General features: G+C 41.1%; 1 protein-coding gene across 1 annotated transcript; it reads left to right on the top strand.

Annotated features, from left to right (window-relative positions):
• The first annotated feature begins 5,215 nt into the window (after positions 1-5,215).
• Positions 5,216-11,098, top strand: LOC149254249 (uncharacterized). Its single transcript, XM_089454739.1, has 8 exons — positions 5,216-5,999; positions 7,556-8,366; positions 8,450-8,535; positions 8,640-8,696; positions 8,840-10,268; positions 10,357-10,441; positions 10,879-10,932; positions 11,021-11,098. Exons 1-8 carry the CDS (start codon positions 5,216-5,218, stop codon positions 11,096-11,098), a joined length of 3,384 nt encoding a protein of 1,127 aa, XP_089310865.1.
• Positions 11,099-11,402: the final 304 nt, after the last annotated feature.

Below are 11,402 nucleotides of genomic sequence, written 5' to 3'. Positions count from 1 at the left end.
TCTAATAATAACAGGGAGTGCTGATAAATTTATTACAGATATAAAAATAAAGTTATCTCAGGAATTTGAGATGAAGGATCTTGGTGAGATGCACTATTGTCTAGGTCTTGAAGTATGGAGAAATGATGGAAGAACCTTAATCACACAAAGCAAATATACAAATGAAGTACTAAAGAGATTTCATATGAATGGATGTAAAGCAGTGAGTACTCCATTGGAACAAAATATCAATTAAGAAGTGATGATGGAACAAAAGAGGTAAATGGAACATTGCATCGACAATTAGTGGGAAGTCTGAATTATCTCACTACCACTAGACCAGACATTGCTTATGCAGTAAGCATACTTAGTCAATTCATGGCTAAGCCTCATGAAAGCCATTGGATAGCTGCAAAAAGGGTCCTTCGATATTTAAAGGGAACTATCAATTTTGGTATTGAATATACTAATGCTCGTAATGTTGAATTGACAGGTCATTCTGATTCTGATTGGGCTGGAAATCCAGATGACAGAAAATCCACGACTGGATACGTCTTCAACATAGGATCGGGAGCTATATCATGGAGCAGTAAGAAACAGGCAACAGTTTCCTTGTCATGAACTGAAGCAGAATATAAAGCATTACGTAGTGGCACCTGTGAAGCTATATGGCTCAAAAGAATACTTGAAGATGTTGGTGAAGGTCAACAAGAACCTACAATGATTAGATGTGATAATCAAAGCACCATAAAACTGGGGAACAATCTTGTATGTCATGCAAGGTCAAAACATATAGACAGACAATATCATTTTGTAAGAGAAAAGGTCCAATCAAAAGAAATTTCTCTAATGTACTGTAATACAAATGAGAATGTAGCTGACATATTCACTAAGCCTCTTGGGAAGGCAAAATTTGAGTTTTGTAGAAGTAAGTTATGTGTTGTAGAAAATCAAGATTATATTGTAAGCCTAGCTGAGACTTAGACCAGCAGGCATGGAAATTAAGAGTATGTTTACAGCGTCTTGTATATTGTGCTATAGTATATTTGTCATGTGGTTGGAATTAAGGGGGAGCGTTGGAATATATTAATTCCAACCACCCGCCATTAATGTAGCTGCTAGATTGATCTGGAGGATTCAGCGGACGCATTGAGGAATGGATAGCTTCCTGGAGAAGCCACTGACCCACCGAACTCCAGAAGCTTCCTTTTTGTGTATAAAAACCTGTTTAGCAATCAAATGAAGCAAGTTCTGAGTTTTGTGGATTAAGTTCTGAGTTATGCGCTCTCTGATTTTCTCACCCTTAAATGCATCGATCTCCAAACCGCTTATTCCTGTTACAAGATAAAGAGCATTTCTCCAATTTTCAATTGTGTTGGGGTCGTGCAGCGACATCTCTTCGTCAGTTTGAGGGTCATACTTAGTATTCCTTAGGAGTCTCTCCAGGGATTCACCATACCTTTACCCTTTGCCCAGCTTCCACCGAAGGTCACTTGGCTTCACATGGTAGAACACTGGAATAATGGGCGCTTTTGTGTCCAACATCAATAGGAGTTCATTTAATGGGTGCTTTTGTGTCCAACATCAATAGGAGTTCATTTAATGGGCGCTTTTGTGTCCAACATCAATAGGAGTTCATTTAGACACCACTCTGGGTCAACATATCCAGCAGAGAAAATGGCCACGTGCACTGGGGTTGATTGAATATTAACTTCAGTTTGAGGAGCGAAATAGTCTCCCCGTTGTAATTCAGGGTGATCCAGAAACACTTTCAATCCAACTAAAGAAAGATACCGATACAGATGGCTGGAAAACGTTTTCTTTACATCCACACCACGATGACTTAGGAACACATCGTAGTTCAAGTTGGATGTAGCAGCGATGGAGGAGGATGCTGCCATTGCCGATTGGAAAATAGAAATGGAGATGATTCTGAACGATGTTCGAGGCTACGAAGCAACTCGCCACGAAGAAAATTAGGTAGGAATATGATGAGAAGAGCAAAAATTTTGTAAATAATTGCAATGAAAAATGAGACGTTGTGCAGAGAAATTTATAGCCATTGAGAGAGTCAAATGTTTTAGCCGTAGTCTAAAGAGGCGAAGGAGTTGCCTCTAAATTTATGGAAATTTTAGTCATATTTAGAGTAAATTTGTTCAGGATTTTTACAAATCCAAGTTATAATTGTTAAACTTCAAAATTTTCAGTACCTTTTTTTATGGTGCTCAATATATTTCTACCATAAAAAACACAATTCAAACATTGGCTCTACAATTTTTTTTTGAAATTTTTTTACCCAGATTCTAACTCCTTTTAGCCATCTAGACAATTCCTCGGTAGAGTACTCCAATGTTTGTTTTAAGGCGTTTTTAGAGATTCAAATGTCGGTGAAGTGAATTTGGTATAGAACTTGAAATGTGGGTGGTGTAAGTATATGAGAAGACTTGGAATGCGGCTCGCGCACTAGCTGTCAGCCCTGAGGATCTGATGCAAGCAAGAGAGCACCTGCACCCTTCACAGGTAACCATCTTGAAGCTTTTTTATAGCCTTTTGGCATAGAATACTCGAGGTGTCGGAAGTTGGAAAGAGGACTTTTTCGTCATTGGCAGCTGGGTAATCCTCCCCACATGGTTCACATCTCTTTGCCAATAGAGTTTTACGAAATGCCTACAGGTGATTTGTTGCATGTTAGGCCTCTACGTGGTTAGGCCATCCTTTTCCGCTAGCCTACTGCTTCTTCCTGCATGCTTTTGCCTTAGTCAGGATCATGGCTCTATTTATGGCATGATATGGCATGAGTCAGGTTTCTCTTTTATGTGGTAGCCTGAGCTGTTTCTTATTGTTTTTTAAAATGAGCATATATACATAATATATTTATCACAACGATTCTCACATATGCCGGGGTCAAATCTCATAGACTGGTGGGGGGCGATTGTCAATTTTCTTAAGAGATTCTTCATTATTTCCAAGCCTTGTTCAGACTTTCGTCTCAGATTAGGCCCATTTTGGTGTGTATATGAGTTTTACTGTTGTTGCATTGTATGCCTGTTCTCACCCTCCTGAGTCTGGGGTCGCCTGGAGCTTTCTGCTCCTTTTCTGGTATCGGGGAATTCGAATTTTCCGGCGACAGGGACAGGCTGTCGTTTGGATTAGGTGGCTTCATTTCTATTTTCCATTTCTGTGTTTAATGTCCGCAGCGTTTCATCTTGTCCACTCTCGTTTCGAGGGAGCGGTTCATTCCCTCTTTACATCCATCATGTGATCCCTTCCAATGTTGTACATCCATCTTTGAATATTCTAGGATTATCCCCTTTTATATAAATCTGCCTTAAAGTTCTTTCTATGATGGCAGATCTCTGTGGATCTTGACCTAGTCCTTGTTATTTTATCCGTCCTTGTACATGGATTTCCCCTCTGACAACTCAATGGCCTCGACCTTAGTGAAGGCCATCGAAGAAGCTGAAAAGGCCCACGTCAGTCAAAATGCAAATGCTGATTGGGTTGCCACATTGTCCAAGGACTTATTTCTGCCCACTCAGAAGGATCAGTCATCTTTTGGTGAGGGTCCGAGTCACCCCCCGAACCAAAAACAGTTCCGGCCAATTAAAACATCTCCGCCACCTGAAGCTCTCAATTTGGACGGCCCCCTACTATTTGACAGGATATCGATTTTGCAGAAGCGAGCCCTTGTGGGTCGTTGGCACTTTCCGACTATGGAGGAGTCACAGTTTCGAAGCTAGATTGCTACCAAATGGTCTTCCCTTCTTGGATATGCCCCTACCATTGTTAAACTCATGAACAATTGGTTCATTTTTCACTTCCCCCGAGAACGTGATTTAGAATTTATCTTAGCTTCCTGGCTCTGCACAGATGGTATATTGGATTCGACCCTCTCAGATCCACTCCACAGAATAGTTACATAAGGCTCAAGCTGTCGGGATTGCCTGTTGAATTATGGAATAAGGAGTCTATGGAGAAAATTGGTAATGCTGTCGGGAAATTCATTTATGTTGACCCCTGTTGTATTGGCACAAAGGATAAGCGCGTCGCGTGGGTTATTATCAAGAAGGGATTCAGGGGAGGGTTCCCTGAATCTATTGAATTGAAATGGAATATGTCTAATGTCCACCAGCGCTTAGACTTTTGGGGAGTACCCTTTCGGTGCTCGGCATGCCATAAGACTGGCCACCTCCTTCCTCAATGCCCTCGCAGACATTCTATTCGACATAGAAGCAGATCTAACACGGAGAAATTTGTTGGTGTATCTTCTACATGTGATCATTTGGAACAGAAGCTCTATATTAACCCTTTCAGGGGTTTCAATCCTAATCCTCATCGCTCTTGCAGTTATCATAAATCCTCCGGCCAAACCTCTGACCTCCACCGCTCTCATTCACTTTCTGCTCACCCCATGGGCGGGATAAATCACTTGAAGTTTGCAGCCCTCGATCTGCCCTCTCTCTTGAGCTCTCTCATCGACCTTCCACCATCCTGCCTCCTTTGCCGTTGGGTTTCCCCTTGCCTCCATATCCGCCATAACCCTCCCTTGATGTTACCATTCCCCTCACCCCGCCGACCGATGAACCGTCGGGGGTCGGCCAAACTAAATCCATCCTATACATTTCTTCTTCCCCCTAGTCCCCTGCCAATATTCCCCCCCTACCTTCTATGATCCCCTCTCCTGCGGGGAAGCGTAGAGCCGATCCAAAGGGGAAGGCTATATGTGAATCATTCACCCCGTTCAACTCCCCGAGATCAGCTGATACCAATTCCTTTGATTTTGATTTAGATATGTTGTTGCAAAGGGCGTCATTAAACCTGGAACCCCTCACTATTCACAAACCTGATAAATCCCCATCCCTTGTTATCAGCCCTAGATCGGCAGGGTTTATTACTGTTCGGCGAAAAGAAAAGTGGGGTAGCAGGCATTTTCGCGGAAGGAAGGACAGGAAGGCTACGTCTCCTAGAGGACTAAATTTGGTCGATATTCCCATATCTGAAATTGCTGAGGAGGAATTATCCACAAGAGGGCCCCTTAGAGCATGCAGGCCATCTGATGGCTGCAATGTATAACATATTATCCATGAACATTCGGGGCTTAGGTGCCGGCCCAAAATATACGGCCCTGAAGGAACTTTTTGGCTCCACTAAATCTAGAATGCTTCTTATCCAAGAAACAATGCATGACCGAACTCAAACTATCTCATATTTTAGAAGAATGTTTCCTTCTTGGCACATGGTAGCTACCGACGCTGCAGGGTTGTCAGGAGGCTTAGCTGTCATATGGGACCCAAAATGGATCAGAGCTACTGCATTTCAGTGTTTTGCTGGAATTCTAATTCTAGCATATTTTCGTGGTTGTCACGAACCAGTGCATATTTTAAATATTTACGCCCCATATAGACAGCGGTATACTTTTTGGGAAAAGTTTCTTTCATCTGAGCTCATGGATATCGACTCCTTACTGATGAGAGGTGATTTTAATAGCACTTTGTGTAATGATGAAACCTGGGGCAATGGAAGGAAATTTGACCCGATAGGGCGCATGATCCGAAATGCAATTATTCAAAATAACTTCATAGATATTCAGCCAGAATGCCGGGGTCCTACATGGGATAACGGGCGGTCAAGTGAAGCATTTTTGGCAAAAAGATTGGATAGATATATCATTCACGGGAAGTTGATCGACAGGTTCGGTCCACCAATGATGAAAATTGTCCCTGCGCATATATCGGATCACCAGCCAATATATATACAATGGAATGATAATGGATGTAAATTTGGTTTTCCATATAAATTCAACCGTACATGGCTTTTGGATGAACATTTCAACCAGTTCATTAAGGAGTCGTGGCAGCAGTACTCAGGACCACCACAACATCAGTCTATGGACTTCATTAAGCGTATGGCACTTCTTCGTGGCAAAGTAAAAAAATGGCAGCGAGACAAAGTGGAATCAAATAGGAAGGAGCTGAAAGATATTGACAAGGAATTGCATATCTTATCCACTTGCTTTAAAAGTAATTCCTTATCCTCAAATACCCGGAAACGTATATGGGAACTTGGGAAAAAAAAGCAAAAGATATTAGTGTTGGAAATAATACTGAGAGGGGGGGTGAATCAGTATTATCAGAGTAATCAAACTTTTTCTATGCCCAGAAACATATACGCTACTTCAGTTAAGTGAACCAGCGTGTACACGCTACTGTGACGAAGTAAAACAGCGTATAAGCAAAAACTCACAATTTAGTTAGCTTATTCTTCAATTAAGTGCATCAGGACATTATTCATCATATTAACAGTAAACATGTGCAGTATAACAGAACAGATAAAAAGCCACACACATGAACACCAAGATATAAGGTGGAAACCCAATGTGGGTGAAAACCACCTGCTGCAAGTTGTCTCTATCTTTCTTTAATATGAAACTTCAGTTTACAATCTTTTGTACTGGTGCAGCCTTATACCAGTACGCAGGCTACAACCTGCAGAAGGCTTCAACCTTCTCTCGTTCTCCAAACTTCCTTGGAAGGGAGCTCCAACCCCCTTTGCTCTTGTACTAGCCAAGATACTAGTACGTAGGTGCTGACCTACAATCTTCCTTCTTCCAGGTATCACTTTTCATACATTTTCAGACTTGGATATTCCTGAAGCACAACATTACAATCTGAAGACCACAATTCATTCAATTTCCACAACAGATCATTGAAGCATAAGACAACCAAACTTTGAATCACTGAACCACTGAACCCTGTCAATCACCAGTTACCAGAACACAGAGCAGACTACAGAACTCTGCAATAACAGTCAGACCCCATTGTAAACCCAAAATCAAGCTTCAAAAGATATACGCTACTTTAATGAGCAGAACCCGCGTGTACACGCTCTTTTACCGAAGCCAACCTGCGTACAGATCTAAAAATAAACTTTCTCAATTTGCAGCTGTACCAGATATTAGTTAGACCCAGAACGTAACATTGCGACAATATGCAGATCTAGAAATACGCATAATCAACCATATCATGATAGTGCATTTCAAACCATTAGATCCCGATCTATCCTTAGATCTAGTCTTCCATCAACCGATGTGATCTCTCCTTGGCTTAGATCAAGCAACTCAGAACCTGCATATCAGATCTCTTTCTCTCTTAGATATTCAAGCCTTGTCGAAAGATGATTTATGCCTAATGATCTTCTTCTCCTTATATAGCCTTAGGCCTTTCTCAATACCAAGAGCCAAAACCATAGTAACACAATACCATCAACTTTAAAACTAGGGATCGACACGCCCGTCGAGACATAATGGTCCGAAATCATAGGCACAACTTCCAAGGACTAACCACCATGAACCAAAGGAACCTTTCCACATACACGCGCTTTTTCTGAATCGAACTAGCGTGTACACGCGACTTGGGCTTAACGAAACGGCGTGTATGAGCTTCCTTGGCATGCTGTACTGAGATCTGTCTTCTGATTAAGTTGCCATCACCTGTACCAACCTCTGAGCACCTGTACCATCCACTGAGTGAGTTGCCATCAAGGACAACACTTGAATCATAATGCCAACAATTAGCAGAGGAGGAATCCACTTGGCGTCTTAAGAGCCGCGCCATATGGCTCAAAGAAGGCGACAAAAATACAAAGTATTTTCACAGATTTGCAAACAGAAGGAGGCAGGCTAATATGATTTGGGAAATTAAGAATGATGCTGGCAAAACTTTTTATTCTCAAGAAGATATAACTTGTGAAGCTGTGAATTACTTCAAAAAGGCATATAGCAGAGAAATCGGAAGCCGCATCGAAGATATCCTTTGGGGCATTGATCTATATCCCTGCATGTTCGATGAGACCCAAAATGATACCCTATTCCAAGAAGTCTCTGAAGATGAAATTCTGGCCACGATGAAATCATTCCAAAAGGACAAATGTCCAGATCCGGATGGGTGGTCCATAGAATTTTTTATCCACTTTTTTGATCTGTTCAAGGATGACATCCTACACTTGGTTGAGGAATCAAGATTAAAGGGCTTCATAAGTCATCGTATTACCTCCACATACATTGCTTTGATTCCGAAAAAGTCTCTATCTGCATCATTCTCAGATTATCGACCAATTTCTTTATGCAATGTTTTATATAAGACAATCTCCAAAATCATTGCTATTCGCATTAGAAGTGTGTTATCAATGCATTTAACCCCAGAGCAGCACGGTTTCCTCAAGGATAGGAATATAATGGATGCGGTTGCCATCACTCAAGAATCAATACATTCTATTCACACTAGGAGATTGGAGGCTGTTGTATTGAAGATAGATTTAAAAAAGGCGTACGATAGCGTGGATTGGGGATTCATGCGATGTCTACTTGCCAAGATTGGACTGAACTCAAGGTGCTCAAGATGGATAATGGCATGTGTGGAGGAGGTTAACTATGCTGTTATAATCAACGGTTTACCCTCTCCTTTTTTCAAAGCTGCCAGGGGGCTCAGGCAAGGATGTTCCTTGTCCCCACTCTTATTCATATTAGTGATGGACTCTCTCAGCCTCCATATCAAGAAGGTGATTCAAAATGAACAATGTCGTCCACTTCCTATTTGCAGAGGTATAAACTCATCCCATAGTTTTTTTGTCGATGACATTCTTTTAACTGCTATGTTATGCAGGACAACATGGATTTGTCTTCATGAAATTTTGCGAAGATTTCAAAGTGCAACAGGCATGTCTGTTAATGAAGGGAAATCTTCATTCTATGTGGAGGATACAAACGGAAATCTGATCTGATTTCTATCTCAGCTCTTTAACATACAAGCTATTCCTCTCCGGAACGGACTTAAATACTTGGGTTTTAAATTGAAAACTTCAGGTTACAGGGTGGCGGATTGGTCATGGATTACAGATAGATTCTACAAAAAGATTGCTGCCTGGGAAAACCTGTGCTTATCCAAAGGTGGTAGGATGACCCTGACACAAGCTGTTTTGGTACAAACGATGGTTTATTGGGCACACTTGTTCTTCATTCCAACTGCTATAATTAAGAACTTGAACAAGATGATTGCCAATTTTATCTGGGGCTGTGATAAGGAACATTATAAATTTCATTTAACCAAGCTATCTGCAATAACGCGGCCTAAACAACTGGGGGGATGGGGCATTTTAGATTTGGCACAATTTAGAAAAGCTCTTTTATGCAAATCAATGTGGAAGGCTGTCATGGGTGACTCATTATGGAGCTTGACTATCCGCGCAAAATATATGCAAAACAGGGATATGACATACTGGATTAGGGTGGATCACATTGGGTCCTCATTTGGATCGGCTATCTGGAGGGGGTTCAAGAAGCTGGAACCATATTTAAGGAAGAACATCATATGGAAATTTCAGACAGGATCTCAGATCCTGATTGGAAGGGATGCGTTTGCTGGTGGTGCGGGAAAAATCCATGTTTCCCCTCGTTTGCTAAGTGCGCTCCATATCAGAGGGTTTTTCTATTGGGCCAGTACCATTCGGCAATGGGATGGGGCCATCCCCATTTGGAAATCCTCGCAGGAATTGAAACTCAATGGAGAAATGAAGGCACATTGGGACCATGTTATATCCTCTTTGCAGGGTCATGGAATATTTCGATCGGCGGACAAAGACCTGCTCATATGGGGAGGTATGGATGGCTCCACGCAGGTGAAGGTTAAACATGTTTATTTGCAGCTTCTTAGTTCCGAAATCGAAATAGCTGGAGATGTTTTCCCTCCCTCATTGTGGAAAACCGGATGTCCCACCAAGATAATTATTTTTGCATGGTTGGTGTTCTATAATAGGAACCTTACGTGGGAAAACTTACAAAAACGAAACTGGCATGGACCGGCCATTTGTCCATTGTGCAGAGAAAGCTCTGAAAATAATTTTCATCTCTTCCTCAACTGTCTACAGGTGCAGCCTATCTGGCAGGAACTTTCGGCCCACTTTGGTTTTCCACTTGTATCTATCCCATCAATGTCTGAAGCTATTAAAAATTGGAGCAACATGAAGAAAGAATGGAGAGCCATTCCCTTATTGGCTATCTGGAGCATATGGAAATGGAGGAATGGTAAAATTTTCAGCTCAGAGGTGGTATCAAGTTCTTCAGTCACCGATTCTATAATTTCCCTATACAATGCCCTCAGAACAGGCGGGAAGCTCAACACAAATTATGGAAGGGACTATGAGTCCACTATCGACAAGTATGGCAGTGGAAGAAGGTTTATGCCAAGGGCATACTTCGACCCCACGTGCATATTTCGACGGTGCTGCACAGCAAGGTATCTGTGCCTGTGGCATTTTCATCAAGATGGAAAATGCACAAACTATAGAAATTTATTGGAATGCTGGTCCGGGGACAAACAATAGAGCGGAAGCAGTGGCTTTAGCTGGTCTCCTCTCCTTCAGCAAATTTCTGGACATACTGAATCTGCAAATCTATGGAGACTCCAAGGTAATAACTGACCATGTTCTGTCAAAGAATCACATAAAAAACATTCACCTTGCCGGATGGATGGACAGGATAGCAGCATTATGGGACTACAGGAAGGACTATTCTATTTTCCATATTGACAGGAACAAAAACAAAAAGGCGGACGCTCTATCTAAAAGGGGTCTAACCTTGCCCCAAGGTTTATGGAGATTGCAGATAAAGGCGAACAACGCTATCTACCAGATCCAAGATTTCCAATTTCAGGGCATATAGCAATTACTTATGGTAGAAATTTTGGTTTTTTTAATGTCTTATGCACATATGATGGCTTCTATAGTACCATCTGTTTAGTTTTCTTTCCTTAATTTGCATCATACACTTGTGGCGAAATGAACAAATGAAGCTCTATTTACATCTGGATATCCTCTCAGCGTCTGGGCATGTTTTCTGGAAATTAGATACTTTGTCAGTTTCAAGATGGGCATGTTTTCAAGCTTGCAGCTTTCCTGGCAGTAATATTGTCATTGTATATAAAACAATTTTTGATTATAAATACAAATATATAGTTTTTTCGTGCTGCGAAAAAAATTATATGAGAAGATTCCCTACCGCGTCGTTAAATGCAGAAGCGGACAAAATGTGGGGGCACTCGTCTCTCGAGTCTCTGTCTGTGGGTGAAGTGAATTTGGTATCCGAATGGACATTTTAAATATATAGCAATTATTAACATTATGTAATAAAGTAATTTTTGTTTCATTACATCTGGTTTATTAATTGACAATAAAATGATAAAAAGGATGGGATCGAAAGGTATAAGAATAAATGTAAAATGATAAAAACGATGGGATCGAAAGGTATAAGAATAAATGTAAAATAATAAACGGAGATGATGGAAAGGTAATAAGTGGATCATTGAATGAGTTAATTGTAATAAGTGGATCATTGAATGAGAAATTGAGAATAAATATAAAATAATAAACGG

Source organism: Pinus tabuliformis, chromosome 7, assembly GCF_031772625.1.
Source record: "Pinus tabuliformis cultivar Carrire ecotype Pingquan chromosome 7, CPIR1, whole genome shotgun sequence".
In the NCBI taxonomy this organism is placed as follows: domain Eukaryota; kingdom Viridiplantae; phylum Streptophyta; class Pinopsida; order Pinales; family Pinaceae; genus Pinus; species Pinus tabuliformis.
Note: the sequence above shows the minus strand (reverse complement) of the source record. Positions and strands in the feature narration are given on the sequence as shown.